At 39.0% G+C, this 19,488-nt stretch overlaps 1 protein-coding gene across 1 annotated transcript in view; it reads right to left on the reverse strand.

The window, feature by feature from the left end:
• LOC126322210 (cilia- and flagella-associated protein 251-like) overlaps positions 1-19,488 on the reverse strand; it is a 66,597-nt gene that overhangs the window by 36,941 nt on the left and 10,168 nt on the right. The window contains exon 2 of the mRNA XM_049994266.1: positions 18,424-18,551. Within this exon, the coding sequence (XP_049850223.1) occupies positions 18,424-18,551 (128 nt within the window). The remainder of the gene's footprint in view (positions 1-18,423; positions 18,552-19,488) is intronic.

Consider the following 19,488-nt stretch of genomic DNA (forward strand, 5'->3'; position numbering starts at 1 on the left):
TTGGAATTTTTTATATTGTATTTTCCAAAAGTTCCCAGAGTGCTTTTACTTCACTCATAGTTTTCTTATTGTCATCATTAATTGGAACTTGGCAATTAACAATGGTATCCTGTTTATTTTTCATGTCACTGTGTTAATCAGTTTGAATTGTCACATAATCTTCTAAATTTTTCTTTATATGGAAAACAGTACCAGGTAGTCCTATTTTTTCATAATTTTTAATCCTTTTTTAACCCTAAAATGCCTGTAGTTTTTAAATTCTGTAACATTTTTGACTAAAATACATATTTCTTGTACTGCCAAAAAAAAAATATATGTTACGTTTATGTAGTTGCATTGTCTGAGGTGCCTTGCCCCTTGCCACTGGTGGCGTGGGTCTGTTAGTGAGCTACGCTATCTGTAGTTCTGAATATCATTGTTCACATAGAACTAATAGAGATGCAAAAACAAACCTGAGACAGAACTGAGCAGCACTGAATGCAAGTTCGAAAGAGAAGAGTAAGATCAGCATTATGTTGCTAACAGCAAGTACTATTAATGAATGGAACAGGTTTGTTTCCCAGCAATACATAGCAGGTATAATTTATATTTGCAGTGTTGTGCTGATGAATTCAGTACATCTGAAATACTATGAAATTTTCACCTAGATCTATTTATTATTTGACTAGTTCTTTGAAACCTTCACCAGAAATAGCCTTAGGATGACTTGTGTCTTTGGCTCACATTGCAGCACACTTCCATGTTAGAGTTGTTTATTATATCCAGTATCCCTGAAAGAGCTGTGACAGTGTGGGTTTCCTTACAGATGGGTTGCTTTAAAGAAGTGTTTCCTGAAACACCATAAAGCAAAAGCAGTACATGCGCAATATGTACAGACTAGACATGTTGTTTCTATACACAACCAATCAAAATTAATTCTACACTTCACTGATAAGAAACACCCTACTCCCCCCCCCCCCCCCCCCCCCCAATTTACTTCCACAATGTGTATGCACTGGTTTGTGCCTTACTCCTCACTGAATTGGCTATCTCAAGCTGCAAGATTACTCAGCCATAAATGAGAAGACATTGCTGGATGTACCCAAGAACTATACACAAGTTGAAAGCCTTTGGACTGAAACATTATCTAGATCTATTGAATGAAATTTCTGGCTTCTACTTGAATAGGGCAATGAACAATTGAATAGTGGCAAATGAAAATTTCTTCAGTATTGAAATTCAAACAGTGTTTTCTCATTTTACACATTTGTCCTCCCCTCCCTCCCCTCCCCTCCCTCCCTCCCCTCCCCTCCCTCCCCTCCCTCCCCTCCCTCCCTGTACAAGAGCGACAGTTACAATGTTTCCAAGGCTCCTCTTCTATGTCTCAGAAAGTGTACCAGTTTTTAAAATAACTGCACTTTGGAAACCTATACAACTGCAGGGCAGTGTGGTGACCCACAGAACACCTATTCCCACAGCTGAGCATATAGTTTATCACGCAATGCTGCTGTGACAATGCATATTTTCTCCTGACGTAACTCACCATAAACAAAATGGAAATAAATCTAATAAATCAAATGAACGATATTCGTATGCATCGCAAGTTGTTTTGTGTTACTTTATTCATACTGTATTAGTGACATATTTTTTAAAAATGTCAGTCTTTGTTAAGAGACATCGGTATGTTCATCACTCCTTCAAAGTGGTTTATGTAAGCGTGGTCCATGAAAGTTGTTCCAATGGACACTGTCAAAAAATTTTCTTTTTACACACACCATGTATGTGGCTTTCTATTTCTTAGTAATTCCTTCTAAGATTAGCAGAAGGCTCAATATGGCACTGTGTATGTTAAAAGATGCACATATGCCAGTTGTTGCAGCTATAATTTCAAAATAGTAGAAGAAGCATTTCACTAGAGCAGTAAGTAAGGTTATTAAAAGATGCTTTCCTCTCTCTGTGTGTGTATAGCTGCAGCTGCTGAAAGACGGCGGCAGCTCGAGCAAGAGGACAAGGCTGGAGACGCCAAGCACTCAGTGGGTGAGTAGCAGTGAGAGCCCACAAGGGGAGGCTTGTGAATCAAATGTATCAGGTCACATATTAGTGAACATTAAGATGGTGTGTGCGTCCACCCGTCTCCTTTATAGTGGCATGAACTGTTCTGTTAACACCCAAACCTCTGTGAAGGAATGGCAGCCCATTCTTCCTTGAGAGCCGAACCCAAAGAAGGTAAAGATGTAGGACATTGGGTTTGGAGTGAAGTCACCATTATAACTTGTCCCTAAGATGATCCATTGCTTTCTGGTTGGAACATTGGTGGGCAAGCTCAATGCAGGAATATAACTGTCCACAAAATTTTGCCTCACGATGCTAGTTCATCACAGGGGGCATTGTTGAGCTGATTCAGTCAGTCATTGTGCCTGAACTCTTCCTCTGCTGTAGACAGTAAACTGCTGTCAAATACACATTTTCTAAAGTGTGATAAGGAGGGAACAAGTTAAGAGGAGCAATTGCATACTGTCACACTGCCTTCTTTGCACATCATTGTTGGCACTAATGATGATGGCACGTAAAGTTAACAGTGTTCAGCTAACACAACTCCTTCCATTACATTGGCATAGAGTACAGAATGATTTGTCACTTCGCTCCTAATCCCTTGCTTCCAAATGTCCACTGTGTAGTGGATATTGCTCATTACACGACATTCAGCATTGCTTAATGTTGAGACCAGGAATGTGTGGCTTTCAGAATCAGCCCAGCTTTTGTAACCAGGACTACTGAGTGAGAGTGAAACATAACATAGTCTGGGGAGTATTGATGATACAGAAAAAATACACACTGAGATGAAATCTAAAGTAAATATAATTTCTTATTAAACACACAGCTTATCTGTGTATTTGCAATTGATAAAGTACATACAGTGTCACTTCTTGGTCTCTTGGTTTATCTCTGGTGCCAGGCCCTTTACTCATAAATTATTCCCCATTAAGACTTTCACTACAGTCTGTTCAAGGACCAGTCTGTTTGTCTTCCTGCCTCACCTCCCTACAGGGAGCCCAGTAAGGAACTGCCTTGCCCCATCTGCCACCCACACTCATAGTAACACATCCAACCTATTGTGGATGATCCATGCCCAGGTAGCCATAACATTAGAACTTCATTGCAACACAGAAGTCACATGATAGCGTTGGGTAAGTGAACCAGCTTCCTATTGCAAGCAACATAAAAATAGTCCTGATGTGATGTAAGGTTGAAATTAGTATGAGAATCATTCTTCAAGGAGCAAGTTGAGCACTGCAAGTTGTACTGGTGATGTCCTAGAGTCCAATGTTGTTGTTGTGCCCAGAGGAAATGTTGTGACTGTAACAGCAGCCAATGAAGGGGTGGTACAGGCAGAATTACAACAGAATGAAGAAATGAAGAGGTACAAGACAGAGACAAGATAAAACAAGTAATAATAAGGTAATGAATCAAAGAACATGCAAGAACAAAAATGTAGAGTCATCTGCAACTCAGAGGAAATGGAAACTGTTTTGGTCATGAAGCAAAACCATACAAAAAGTGTGCAGAAGCACTAGAACTCAGAGGTGAAGGCTACCCAATGGAACAGAAGACACTGGAAGTAAGTTCCCAGGGACAAAGCAGTAATGAAAAAAGCACAAGAAGAGAGATGTTCCCGAGTATCCAAGAGGAATAGAGTTTCATTGCAGCACAGGTTGTATGTGACAACACACAGCAAATGAAACAGCTCTCTAGTGAAGGCAAGGTAGAGATTATCCTGATCCACTTTAAGATTGTCCCTAATATGAGTACTATTCTTGAAGCTTCCAGTTCAGCACTCTGTAACAACTGACAATCATTGTTTTAGGCACATTTGGTGTATGTTGCACTGGAAATGACAATATTGTGGGCTGCATTCTTAGTAATATAATCATGGCACTCAGAAGTAGATAATTGATGTCAAGTTTAGGACTTCGGTTGGCTGGTGAGCCACTGCACAGTGACATATGAACACTGTGCAGTGGTGGTATACTGGAAAGTTGTCCAGTATCACATGGCCCCTGTACAGAAACTGTGCAGTGGCTGTCTGGGCAAGATTAACAGCACTGAGTTTCAGGCCTCTTAACATGCCAGCAACAGACAGCCCTGCATTGTGTGACAGAAGGCAGGATAATAAGGCACCACAGAGATGCTACACAACCCACATCCACATCATTCTTATTATGTCTCCTACTCCATACTGTCATTGTATCCATCAGTTTTTCATCCTACATCACCACTACAAATACAGCACCTTATCTCATCTACCATTCATTCTCCTGACTTCGTGTACCCAGCTGTAAATAAGGAAAAGAGGGTCGCATTGTATGTGTTACGATGTGGCAATTTTACTGCATGAACAGCAAAAATATAGTATGTTATAAACAATTTTGCTATTACTTTGTGTTGGGTAACCCTGAGAGAAATTTATGATAATTTGAATGATGAGTGAAGTTATCTGCAAGTCACTAAGTGCTCTTAATGTCAAATACTGGCTAAATATAATTTTGGCGTATGCCTGCAGTTAGTGAGGCTGCATATACAGTCATACACACAGTTCCTAACTTTTACACATGCCACAGTGAGTTAATCCTGTAACATAAAGTTGTATGTTTTTGTAAGCATATTACTAAAGGATTTTACATATTAAAATTTTGTCAACTACTTAAATCGTTGACAGTAAAATTTTATTTGTCCCAGTCAGTCTTCAGATAGCCAGCCTGCAACTGAAATAAAGTTCTGGCTTTCTGGAACAAGGTTAGTAATTATCACTATTGTCCATAATTCAGTAGATTAGATGCTCAGTAATTTACTGATCAGTAGGCACTCTAATAAATTGAAATAATTGATTCTGTTCTTTATCCTGTAATGTTGAAACAATCTTTGTGTATCACTTGTTTGCTTTTTACTTATGCATTTAAGTATTTTTTTTATATTGACTCGAATTTTTTTCTGTCAATCATGTTCAGGTGTTCTCTCTCCTATTAATGAAGAGCGTGAAATTGAAGAGGGGACTCTAGAGACCAGTGGAACAAGGGTAAGTTTCACCACTGGCAGAAAGTTAATTTTGTGGCATGTAATTAACACCATCCTCCTTCCTGGACTCATTCCAGGGCGCTCACAACTTTCACCAGCTCAGGGCTTTGAGCAATTACAATACTTCCCACAGGTTACTGACTTAATTAATCAAGTAAACTCCTTTCTTCATATCCTATTCATCTCCATTCCATTCTAATTACATCTCCCATGCTGGTTTGTTTCCTGACCCCACAAACTCTTTAACCTCTATTGCACTGGTTACTGAAATGCTATCTCAAGTCTAAATTATCTGCTAAATGATCCAAAACATTTCTCAAAGACCAGTCACATACTGGCTATTAATTTACAACAAGCAACTCTCCTTAAAAATTAATGCTGTGTTGTGTGTGAGTGGTTATTAACCTGAATCTTAATGAGAGTTAAACTTCATCTTCATGTAATTGCATATTTCACAGTGATCACAGATGTAGGGGGAAGGCATATCACTGACCCAGAATGAGACAATATGGAATAAAAAGTATCAGGACTGGACCACGCAAAAATTGGGACTTTGAATGGATGCTGATAACCATGCAATTGAGTGCCTCCCTAACCAGATATCTTTATCATGGAATAAATCACTCAAATCATCACGTACTATGAAGGACAATAAAGCAACTATCATTATCCCACCTTGCAGAAATGCTGCATGAATCTGTACAAGATTTCATGTACAAGATGGGATGTTTCTAAAGTGATTAAAAGTTTAAATGCACCATTTCAACTAAAAAATGACTTTCTGGTGGTGACCATTGTTCATCAGTACTGTAGACATTAGACTGTGAGATCCATAATTTTACCAGAGTGATAGGTTACATCATAGTTGATACTCATTAAATACGACAAATGATCATCTTAGAAAATGGCACATACTGCTTACTGTTGTCTAACAAAGTGGGGGGGGGGGGGGGGGTGTAAGGTGTGAACTGACGACTCCAGAAATTATAGGGATAATTATACCAGTATCAGTGTGGCTTTAGACTATCTATGTATGCAGACAAAGCAAGCTCCTGGAAACTACTGAAATGTCTCAAGGTTGGTGGCTGCAAAAATGCATCCAGTTTGTCTTCAGAAAAGTGTATTTCATGACCTTCTGTGGACTTGATAAAGAAGGCATCAATAATCGTTAAAGAGACAGTTTTCCAAGGTCCTATTTTTATTAGAGGGAAAAATTAGATAAGTTCTAAGAAACCTTGGAAAAAATCTTCTCTTTGTCTCATTAGCTGATAGTAGAGGGAGCTGTGAAGGTCAAATACAGGTAAGGCTAAAAGTCTTAAATTTTATAGTCACTGTAATGTGTTAAATAACTTTGTCAAATCAGCAATTTCTCTTGATTTTTTTTTATCTGATGAGCCTAAATATCAAGCCCCTCTTGTCCTACGTTATAACTTGCTACTTTTCGCATATGCTGCAATTGCTCTCCTATTACTGTGCCATCCCCCCTTCCCCTCCCTCTCTCCCAAGAACCATGGACCTTGCCATTGCCTCAGCGATACAGATAGCCGTACCCTAGGTGCAACCACAATGGAGGGGTATCTGTTGAGAGGACTGACAAACATGTGGTTCCTGAAGAGGGGCAGCAGCCTTTTCAGTAGTTTCATGGTTAATAGTCTGGATGATTTTCAGATCTGGCCTTGCAACATTAATCAAAACAACCTTGCTGTGCTGGTACTGCGAATGGATGAAAGCAAGGGGAAACCACAGCTGTAATTTTTCCCAAGGGCATGCAGCTTTACTGTATGGTTAAATGATGATGGCGTCCTCTTGGGCAAAATATTCCAGAGGTAAAATAATCCCCCATTTGGATCTCCGGGCGGGGACTACTCAAGAGAATGATGTTTCAGGAAAAAGAAAACTGGCATTCTACGGATTGGAGTGTGGAATGTCAGATCTAGCAGATAGGTTAGAAAATCTAAAAAGGGAAATGGATAGATTGAAGTTCTATATAGTTGGGAATTAGTAATGATCGGTGTCAGGTGGAACAAGACTTTTGGTCAGGCGAATACAGAGTTATAAATTCAAAATCAACTACAGGTAATGCAGGAGTAGGTTTAATAATGAATTAAAAAAAATTAATAGTAATTTGTGACTGGAATTCGAGTGTAGGAAAAGGGAGAGAAGGAAACGTAGTAGGTGAATATGGATTGGGGCTAAGAAATGAAAGAGGGAGCCGTCTGGTAGAATTTTGTGCAGAGCACAACTTAATCATAGCTAACACTTGGTTCAAGAATCATAAAAGAAGGTTGTATACATGGAAGAAGCCTGGAGATACTAGAAGGTATCAGATAAATTATATCATGGTAAGACAGAGATTTAGGAACCAGTTTTTAAATTTTAAGACATTTCCAGGGGCAGATGTGGGCACTGACCACAATCTATTAGTTATGAGCTGTAGATTAAAACTGAAGAAACTGCAAATGTTGGGAATTTAAGGAGATGGGACCTGGATAATCTGACTAAACTTGAGGTCGTACAGAGTTTCAGGGAGAACATAAGGGAACAATTGACAGGAATGGGGGAAAGAAATACAGTAGAAGAAGAATGGGTAGCTTTGAGAGATGAAGTAGTGAAGGCAGCAGAGGATCAGATAGGTAAAAAGACAAGCGCTAGTATAAACACTTGGGTAACAGAAGAAATATTGAATTTAATTGATGATGGGGGAAAATATAAAAATGCAGTAAATGAAGCAGGCAAAAAGGAATACAAACGTCTCAAAAATGAGATAAACAGGAAGTGCAAAATGGCAAAGCAGGCATGGCTAGAGGACAAATGTATAGATGTAGAGGCTTATCTCACTAGGGGTAAGATAGATACTGCCTACAGGAAAATTAAAGAGACCTTTGGAGAAAATAGAACCACTTGTATGGGTATCAAGAGCTCAGATGGAATCCCAGTTCTAAGCAAGAAGGGAAAGAAGAAAGATGGAAGGAGTATGAAGAGGGTCTATAAAATGGTGATGTACTTGAAGACAATATTATGGAAATGGTAGAGGATGTAGATGAAGATGAAATAGGAGATACGATACTGCCTGAAGAGTTTGACAGAACACTGAAAGACCTGAATCGAAACAAGGCCCCCGGAGTAGACAACATTTCATAAGAACTACTGATGGCCTTCGGAGAGCCAGTCCTGACAGAATTCCACCATCTGGTGAGCAAGATTTATGAGACAGACGAAATACCCTCAGACTTCAAGAAGAATATAATAATTCCAATTCCTAAGAAAGCAGTTGCTGAGAGATGTGAAAATTACCAAACAATCAGTTTAATAAGTCACAGATGCAAAATACTAATGCAAATTCTTTACAGATGAATGGAAAAACTGGTAGAAGCTGACCTTGATGAAGATCAGTTTAGATTCCCTAGAAACGTTGGAACACTTGAGTCAATACTGACCCTATGACTTATCTTAGAGGAAAGAATAAGGAAAGGCAAACATAGGTTTCTAGCATTTGTAGACTTGGAGAAAGCTTTTGACAATTTTGAGTGGAATACTCTTTCAAATTCTGAAAGTGGCAGAGGTAAAATACAGTGCGTGAAACACTATTTACAATTTGAACAGGAACCAGATATCAATTATAATAGTTGAGGGTCATGAAAGTGGAGCAGTGGTTGGGAAGGTGTGTGAGAGGATTGTATCCTGTCCTCGATGTTATTTAATCTGTTTATTGAGCAAGCATTAATGGAAACAAAAGAAAAGTTGGGAATAGGTATTAAAATCCTTGGAGAAGAAATAAAAACTTCGAGGTTCACCGATGACATTGTAATTTGGTCAGACAGCAAAGGACTTGGAAGAGCAGTTGAATGGAATGGACAGTGTCTTGAAAGGAGGATATAAGATAAACATCAACAAAAGCAAAATGAGGATAAGGGAATGTAGTCGAATGAAGTCGGGTGATGCTGAGGGAATTAGATTAGGAAATGAGACACTTAAAGTACTAAAGGAGTTTTGCTGTTTGGGGAGCAAAATAACTGATTATGGTTGATGTAGAGGGGATAGAAAATGTAGACTGGCAATGGCAAGGAAAGCGTTTCTGAAGAAGAGAAGTTTGTTAACATCGAGTATTGATTTAAGTGTCTGGAAGTTGTTTCTGAAAGTATTTGTATGAAGCGTAGCCATGTATGGAAGTGAAACATGGACGATAACTAGTTTAGATAAGAATAGAATAGAAGCTTTCGAAATGTGGTGCTACAGAAGAATGCTGAAGATTAGATGGGTAGATCATACAACTAATGAGGAGGTATTGAATAGGATTGGGGAGAAGAGAAGTTTATGGCACAACTTGACTAGAAGAAGGGATCGGTTGGTAGGACATGTTCTGAGGCATCAAGGGATCACCAATTTGGTATTGGAGGGCTGCATGGAGGGTAAAAATTGTAGAGGGAGACCAAGAGATGAATACACAAAACACATACCGAAGGATGTAAGTTTCAGTAGGTACTAGGGAGATGAAGTAGCTTGCACAGGATAGAGTTGCATGGAGAGCTTCATCAAACCAGTCTCAGGACTGAAGACCACAGCAACAACATACTGTGCCCACAATGTTCCTTCTATGTAATTCCAAAATTGCACCCTCTTTGGCTTAGAGAATGTTTCTTCCTTCTTGGTCTATATCTACGTCTACACCCATACTCTGCAAGCCACCTGACGGTGTGTAGTGGAGGGAAGGTTTTGGCTGAATCTGCATGCTGCTTCATTCCAGTATGGCGCAGTACTGTCGTGGGAAAAATTTGTCACATATTAATCTGCAAAATTTCGTCTCAACTATAATCTTATTACTTTTGTCACTATTTGACTTTCTCAAATATGCATATAACATCTTGGGTCTGAAACAGGTTATTTGAAATACAAAGAAAACCGTATAGCACAGGTGCTGAATCTTGATAGTCACATTAAAAAGATACACACACTCATAGCTTTTGGCCAGTAAGGCCTTTGTCATATATTGTTATATTCCACCTGGATTTTCCATTGTTTAACAAAGAAAACAATGATTGACAAACAAAAAAAGGAACATTTGTATGAAGATCATGGATAACTTTTATTTTTTTCCCTGTGAATAGACCATTTCAGGACCATGTTTCAGTTTCAGCTAAATTTGAAATATTTTCTGTATTACAGTGTATATCAACATTAATTTGTAATTTCCAACCTTCTGCTGTGTTTTGTGGTCTTAATATTTTCGTTGTAACTCTCCTTTGTAATACTACTAATTTATCTAAATTGCAGTATATTGCTAGGCATTCACTTGAATATAATCATTGTGACTTCATTACTGTTGTTGTAATGCCTTATCTTTGCAATTTTTGTGAGGCACTTTTTATTCCATAGTTACTTAGTGATGATCTATGCTCTCCCCAATGTATTCAAATTTTTTTGTACTGCATAATTTTGTAAATCACATTCTTGTGTTATCTCCCCTACATATTTTAATTTTTCTTACCCTCTCTATTTGGACATCTCTTTTCAGGGATTTCTAGCTTTCTTACCATTTGTTAAATTGTTCTTGTCCTATATAAGTCTTTAAGCCAGTTCTACTGCCTATTTCTTACAGAAATTTGTGTTGTAGTAGATGCCACATTTTTATCTATAGTTTTTCTGTCAAGTTAATGAAAAGCCTTCTTGTTATCCACAAGATAACTACAGTGTCCTTTGAATTAAGTAACTGATGATGAATTATTGTCTTGGGATTAAATATTTGTTATGACCATGATCATCCCTTCCTAAAACAACCTTGATATTCACCTAAATGGTCATCTAGTGTTGTTGTTATTCTGCTTAATACAATTTTGGAAAATACCTAGATGCTACTGACAGTAAATAGATTACTATGTAGTTGTTTACATCCTGTTTATTATCTTCCGTGTGCAGTGGATGTATCAAGGCAAATCTCCATTCTCTGGAATTTTTTTTTCTTTTTTCCAGGTTTCATCAAAGAGTAAATCTAGCTCATTTGCTTTATTTGGCAAAGACCACTTCAAAAGTTCAGCTGTAATAGAATCTTCTCCACAAGCTGTGTTATTTTTGAGGGTGTTAAGTAATTCTTCAGATTCTTACATAGCTGGTGGTAAAACTTCAGAATTTTCATTAATATCTCATAATTCAGATGTATGACTTTGTTCAGAACAGTTCAGAAGCTGATAATGATATCTTGCCATTATATCATAATTTCCAGTATTGCTCAACCCAGTTTGGCCGTTTCCATTTTAGAAACACATTTGCAATTTGGTATCCATGTCATTTGTTTTTCAAAGTTTGTTAAAAATCATGGGAACGATTATTACAAAGTTTTGTCTATGTGCAAAAGTTTCTCATTTTCAAATGCTCATTGGTATTTCTGATTAATCTGGCTATTTTCTTTCTTTGTTGTTTAAATTGATCATAATCTTGAATTTTCTTTGAGCTTTTTCATGTTTCTTGCCTTTCAGGCCTCTCTGCTATGGTTTGTTTGCATATTTCATTCCCCCATATTTTCCTTTAATTTTCTATAGATTGAAATATTTTTTGTGCAGCATTATCGATCACTGTGGATATCTTTTTGCCAGGGGCCATGTTTAGTCAGTTTAATTTCATGCTAATAGCTTTTAACAGATTCTTTTGGTGTAGCGAGTCTGTCTGCATTATATTTTAGTGACCTTTGTGTCTCTCTTCATTCTTTATTATGTAGGAGTTGGACTTCAAGTTCACCATTCATTACTACTTTCAAATTCATAATTTCCATTGTACTTCTTTGTGGAATAAGCACAAGATCTACAGTTTTTTCCAGACATTGTGTTTTGAGATACCCATTTGGAGCTACCCTTGGGAGCTTTGTAAGGTAGGATGACATTAGTTTCAAATGATTGGCATCAATTGTGTTGGTTTTTCTGTAAGATGAGTAATGCCCTACTTCATTCATCAATTTATCTTCTTTTTCTTTATTTTCATTACTGTCATGATTTTGGCATCAAGCCCTTACCAAGTACATAAAAATATGTGTCCGACAGGTAACAAACCTGTTTTCATTGATCCACAGAATAGACAATACAGTCATTACATTTGCTGTTTCTCTGAACATGTTAACAAATCACTGTGAAGTTTGAGGTCAGTTAAGTTCCAACATTACAGTAATTACAAGAAAAGTATCTTCCTTTGTCTTTTGGAAAATGCTCATTTGGCTGAGGAGGACCACTAGCAGTTAGTATTATTTTCTTATTACTTTGTTACATTTTCTGGAAATTCTAAAAGCTCTTGAATTTGTATGCATGGTTCATCATTTACAGACCTTCATCAAGGTAGTGTGGCACACTTGGCAGAAGTTCCAAAGCTTAACCCCCTCCTCTTGTCCAGACCACGTACTTAAAGTGATGATGCAGTCTATTGCAGTGTCACAAATATAGTATGAAACATTGTGAATTTTACATAAGCATATCTTAGCACCTACTTGAAAATATCTAATGGGGAAGCCTTGTCAGTGTTTAATTCTGTGCTTCCAGGAGTCCTGCAGAGTTTTTAACATTTTATGCATAATATTTTGATGACATATTGAGCAGGCCCTTTCAGGTGCTGCATGTCTGGAGTTACATGAACTCAGTGCTAGGTATCCAACCCGACAAAGAAGCCTTTGTTATTGATAGTGGTACATGACCAACAACAAAGTTTGATTGCTCATATCCACTATGCCCTTTCATGTACTACTCCGATATTCCATGACATGCAACTATTGTGTGTTTATCTCAGCACTAGTGAATTTGGTTGGCAGTGAGAGCTTAATAAATTCAACACTGCACTCCAAGCCTTGTTAAATGGAAATGACTGTTTATGTTTATTAGATTTTCTGACATATTTATTTCAACACTCCTTAACCCTTGGCGGTTGTGCTGATTTTTGTAACTCGAGCAAGCTTGTGGCGTACTTTATACACATGTAAAGGGTGGCTGTCTTGTAACTGAGGTAAACACTTATGAGAAAAATGACAGTTTAATCTTAATTTAACCAAGCAATGATAAAATAAACCCCTGCTATATTGGCTGAGTCACTTTTTAACTAAACAATAACAAAATAATCTTGATTGTGTAACTCTGTTGCCGCTTAAGAGTGTTGTTGCACAATTATGACCTACTCAGTGTATCAAACATCACAGTTGCATCAGATCCCAGCCAGACATATATTCAAGTACTATTTATCTCATAGGCAATTGCCTCATTAAGGGGTTGTGCTGCTATCTCAGACTCTGGGTCTTCTCTTTCACAGGTTGTAATTTTTTCTCACCTGGTTCACTGTGTATTTTATGATACTGCTGCTCACTTGGACGTGTAACAACACAGCTTTCCAATGTGTTAGCTAAAGCAATAATGAAGAAAGAGAAGTGGACTCCCAAATGTAAAATAACAATCAAGTGATACAATAGAATGTTATTTGCAGTTGGTGCACTTTATACGTAGGTGCACCCACTAGAGCTTTAATGACTTTGTTCAAGCTATCTGAAGTGTCCAACATGAAAATGGTCTCACCACATTTCATTTCATGATTATATTCAGAGCAGACTTTGGTGACATTTGATTTACTTCTTTGTTTCACTTGGTTGTGTTGCTGGTGCTCTATCTAGTTCATCTTTGATGTTACAAAGGAGACTTCTTATCCTAGCTGAAAAGAAAAAAATACACAGGATGTTGTGTATCCATAGGAGTCTCCCAATCTTCTCATATATTGGGTCAACATAAGCTAAAAAAGTAGTTTTTGGATTCTCTTACACTCTCACTCTCAATTTCTTATTCAGCTGTTGTTGAATTTCACTGCAACACCCATTCAATTTGATCATGTGGCTACTCATTCTTTGTAACACTTTTCTTATGTGATGTAATTCTTTGGTGAGGATCTCTTTGTCTGAAAGTGTTAGACATCTGTGGACTAGACTGAAACACTAAATTTGTTTGCAATAATATTGTGAAAAGGATAGTTGCTACTCACCGTGTAGCCAAGATTCTGAGTCACAGATAGACACAACAAAGTTAGTCTTTGGATTAGAGCTTTCACCTAACAAGGCCTCTGTTAAAAAAAAAGCTGTGGGCACCCCGTGGCACCATCCTATGCCTACCTATTCGTGGGGCATCCAGAGGAGTCTTTCCTAAACACCTAGACCCTCAAACTGATCACCTGGTTCAGATTCCTTAATGACATCTTTGTGCTCTGGATTGAGGGTGAAGACACCCTATCTACATTCTTCCAGAACCACAGCACCTTCTCTCTCATTTGCTTCATGTGATCCTACTCTACCCAACTAGCCACCTTCCTCAATGTGACCTCCACCTGAAATATGACTTCATCAGTATGTCTGTCCATATCAAACCTACCAACCACTAGGAGTTCCTCCTCATAGGCACCTGCCACTCATTCCATACCAAGAAACCCCTTCCACAGAGCCTTAAAATATAAAGGGTGTCATTCATGTCTTTACAGACAGTAATTACCCTTCCAACATTGTGGCATTTATTTCCAGTCACCACCCACCTCACAAAGTCTGACTGTTCAGCCACAGAGGAGCATTCACTTGTGACTTGGTACCACCCAGAACTGAAGCAAGTGAACTACATTCTCCAGCAGGGTTCTCACTACCTTTCATTGTGTCCTGAAATGTGAAATTTCCTACCCACTATGCTTCCCACAACCCCCACAATGCTATTACAGTGCCCTAGTCCATCCCTACACAATATCTGCTTCCAACTCCCTTGCTTCATGTCTCATGCCCTTGTAATAGATCTAGAGGCAGGGCTTGGCCACACATCCTCCCATCACCACCACCTACTGAAGTCCAGTCATGAACGTAGCCTATCCCATTAAAGGTAGGCAACCTGGGAAACCAGTCATGTGATCCACAAGCTAGGCTGTAACCACTGTACTGCGTTCTACAAGGAGGTGATAAACAACAAGTTGCCTGTCTGCATGAATGGCCACTAATAAACTGTGACCAAGAAATGATTGTACCACCCTGTTGCTGAGCACACCACCAAATACAATGTTGTGACCCATATCCCAGCCCCAGGTCAACAGGTAAGGTTTGCACATAAATTCTAGGACAGGCAAGGCCCAAGGAGGGGTGATTGCCTCAGCTGCTACCTTCCCAAATTACAGATTGGTCCGTCCGTCCATCTGTCTGTCAAGTGTTCAGGAGGTGTGACTTGAGTTGTGAACAATCACACAAGGCAGATGCGCTCCCCACTGAGAGGGGCGCCTGTTGAAGTAGTGTGCCATTGTCCTCATCATATCATCATCATCATCATTCATGACAGTCTCCAGACTGGACTGTGTAAAAAAATTGGACTGTGTAAAAATTGGGACTTTGCATGGACACTGCTTATATTGTAGTTCAGTGCCCCGAAAACCAGTCATCATCATCAGAGGCATTCTTAGAGAAAACACACACTCTTTTTTCTCACTTTTATTAGAGTGGTGTTTCTGTCAAAGGCCGTGGCCTATTCTCTATCACAAGACATTATAAATTTCATGACTTTAGCTACAGGTACTTTAAGAATATAATCTGAGTGAAGCCCATATGCAAAAAGTGCAGAAATTTCATTTCTCTCACACTCAATTCCATAATTTGCATAAGTGTTGCCCGAAATATCTTAGTCAGACAATACATTCAGAACCCACTGCACTGCTATGAGTATAATCATTGCAACCACGATTGTAGGTCGTGTCTACACCCAGCCAACTGTGTAGCCTGTCTGCCTTCTCCTCTCTGCTGCATCAGTTTCAATAGTGACCGTGTCACCTCTTCTGCTTGTTCTCTGCTCTGGACTCTGAGGACAGACAGAAGGAGAGTGACAACAACTCTGTACAGGAGTATAATCCAGCCTCTGTGCCCTTTAGCAGTGATCCTTTGAAAGCTGCCACTCCATAGCTGCTGAGGTGACACCCCTCCATTTCTTCCCCCTCTTCCCTTCCCTAATCATGACACTCTTCCAATGGAATGTTTGTGGCCTTCGATCCAAAAAGAGGACTTCCGTCTGCTCTAGGAATCGCAACCTCTGCTTGTTCTGTGCCTGCACAAAACAAAACTGCGTCCTAATGACTGCTTCGAGTTCTCGCATTTCTTTCTAGTCAGCTTTGAGATCCACACCCATCCCCCAAACACTTCTTATACATAATGTAGTAGACAGATTTTGCTAATTGAGAATGATGATCATAGTCTCCCTGACACACAGCTTCAAGCTATTCCAGTGTTCATTTTACTTCCGTACCTGAACGTATCCATTTGTACTGTTTAAATCCCGCAGTCATTCAGTGTCATGGGCAGAGTTCATCCAGCTTATTAGGCATCTTCTTCACCCTGTCCTGCTGCTCATTGACTGTAATGCACACCATCCCCTTTTAGGCTCTCCACTAACCTTTCATAGATGCCGTCTTGGCTGACATCCTCAATTACCTTAACCTCATTTGCCTTACCATGGGAGCACCCACATTCCTTCCAGACTCTGTGCACTCCTACCTCCATCTATAGCTCTCTGGCACTGCCCAGTTTGCCCATCATCTCTAATGTTCCATTGTCTCTGATAAGTATTCAAGCAACCATTTCCCATTTGCTGGCTACATTCTGACTCCTACCCCACCCTCGAGAACACCCAAATGGCAGCTTTTTAAGGATGACTGGAGATTTACTGCTCCCTGGCACCCTTCAAGAAACATCATTTCCCCATCTGTGATGACCAGGTAGAATATCTTACAAATGTTATCCTTACCACCACAGTGTTACATTCTCACACAATTTTAGTGTGGTGTATTGTGGTCTCTTGGTGGACTGAGGTATGTCACGTGCCAACTCGCACAAAGAGATATGCTCTTCACTTTTTAACCATCATTCTGCAAAGGCAAACTATCTTCATTATAAACAGTTCCATACTAAGTGTTGTCACATCTTATCAGGATAGAAAAAAACTTACTGTATTTCGTTTGCTAGGTGTTTCAACAATTCCACCTAGTTTTCTGTTGTGTGGGCCAACCTCAGTTGGATCTCTGGGACTGAGAACCATTCTCCAATTTCTGGCCTGACAGACGTAGATGAAGTCAAAATGGACCTTATTTTGATCACTGTTTCTATAATTTGTGATTTTAAAATGGTGCATCATTCATTTCCCCTTCCATGATCCTTTGGACTACTCCACCAGGTAATAGTTGAGGGGAGTTCATTCCACCAAACTGTGCTGTCCTACTGTTTTGGCCACTGGCAGTATCCTTGTTAACTTGAATTTTTTGGGCACCTTTGTCCTGCTCTCTGTCGGAAGCTGTGTCGCAGATGTCAGCTGTAGCGAATTCAGACTGTTAAGCTCATTTAAAATTCAAATATTTTGTGCTTCTTCACTTAGATAATTATGCATTTTTAATAATTCTCACTTCAATAACATTTCATAACTATCAACTTGTCACTGTACATGATTCCTAATCTCCATCATTATTTTAGTTTACCAACCTATTAACACCGAGGTGAGTATGTGTAGTGAGGTGACATACCACTGCCATGTTTCAAGGTGTCTGACTTACACTTAAATTAAGTTGATGTAAAGTTATTCAGCTTTTTTAATTTCTTGCAGGGGCCACAAGAGGTACACCTAGAGGAACAGTCAGCAGGTGAGATTTTTCGCTTATGACAGTAGCTTAATTATACGTTAAAGTTGCCACTTTAATATTTTCTTATGTGGTACATTTTTTTCATCTTTTTCTTTGAAACTAATTCTTCATTGGTGGTATGCTAAAGTATTTCAGTCAAATAGTTGTTCAAAATTGTGTACATGAACTTGACACTGGACATTAATTATGTAGTACATAATTCACACTGAAAATTTTCATTGTCATCATAACTATGAAAGATTGGTTACAAATGTGCAATAGCAATTAAATGTTTATTGTCATAGATTGTGAGGGAAATATGATCAAAGAGGAAGAAGACAAATATTTAAGCTGCAAATTGACATTTCAAAATAAGTCATTGTAAAGGTCAGCAAAAATTACTAATTGTAGTTGTGTTTAGACCACAGTCCACTTATTCCATAGTTATGGCACATATTAAAATCAGCATCTTCAGATAAATATATATTTAAGTATACAACTATCACTCAGCGTAGTTGAGTTTCTTAAAGAGGAAAATATGCCAATGTTAATGGGGACTGGAACAAGTTAACCACATTCTTAGCAAGTGACCTGGAATCTCATCATGCTGTGAAATGGAGAATATTGTCTGTGTAATCCTTCTTTTCTCCCAAAGCGGTATTTATCGCTTGACGGACATATGAAATAGCCTGGCCCATCTGGGTGCCACAGTTAATTTGCATCCTTTGCCTGCCGAGAGCATACTAGACTACCTAATGACAACAAGTCACTCAGTACAAGGTGCCTGACTTGTTGGTAGCTCCACAACAGGTGTACAGCATCCTCGAGACCCATCTCCAGTCCTCTCACCACTCCCATACCAGCTTCACCAACTTAAACATATGGGATTTCCCATTAACTTGTTCTTAAGTTCCACAATCCTCCTCCCTCAGTAGTTGGTAGCCCCTACATCTACATCTAGATCCATACTCCGCAAGCCACCTGACTGTGTGTGGCGGAGAGTACCCTGAATACCTCTAGAGGTTCTCCCTTCTATTCCAGTCTTGTATTGTTCGTGGAAAGTAGGACTGTTGGTATGCTTCTTTGTGGACTCAAATCTCTCTTTTATCCTCATGGTCTCTTCACGAGATACACATAGAAGGGAGCAATATACTGCTTCACTCTTTGGTGAAGGTATGTTCTCAAAACTTTAACAAAAGCCCATACCGAGCTACTGAGCATCTCTCCTGCAGAGTCTTCCACTGGAGTTTATCTATCATCCCCGTAATGCTTTTGCGATTACTAAATTATCCTGTAACGAAGCGCGCTGCTCTCCATTGGATCTTCTCTATCTCTTCTATCAACCCTATCTGGTACGGATCCCACACTGCTGAGCAGTATTCAAGCAGTGGGCGAATAAGCATACTGTAACCTACTTCCTTTGTTTTCGTGTTGCATTTCCTTAGGATTCTTCCAATGAATCTGTCTGGCATCTGCTTTACCAACGATCAACTTTATATGATCATTCCATTTTAAATCACTCCTAATGCATACTCCCAGATAATTTGTGGAATTAACTCCTTCCAGTTGCTGACCTGCTATTTTGTAGCTAAATGATATGGGATCTATTTTTCTATATATTCGCAGCACATTACGCTTGTCTACATTGAGATTCAATTGCCATTTCCTGCACCATGTGTCAATACGCTGCAGATGCTCCTGCATTTCAGTACAATTTTCCATTGCTACAACCTCTCGATATACCACAGCATCATCCACAAAAAGCCTCAGTGAACTTCCGATGTCATCCACAAGGTCATTCATGTATAT

This window comes from Schistocerca gregaria, unplaced genomic scaffold, assembly GCF_023897955.1.
Source record: "Schistocerca gregaria isolate iqSchGreg1 unplaced genomic scaffold, iqSchGreg1.2 ptg000797l, whole genome shotgun sequence".
In the NCBI taxonomy this organism is placed as follows: Eukaryota; Metazoa; Arthropoda; class Insecta; order Orthoptera; family Acrididae; genus Schistocerca; species Schistocerca gregaria.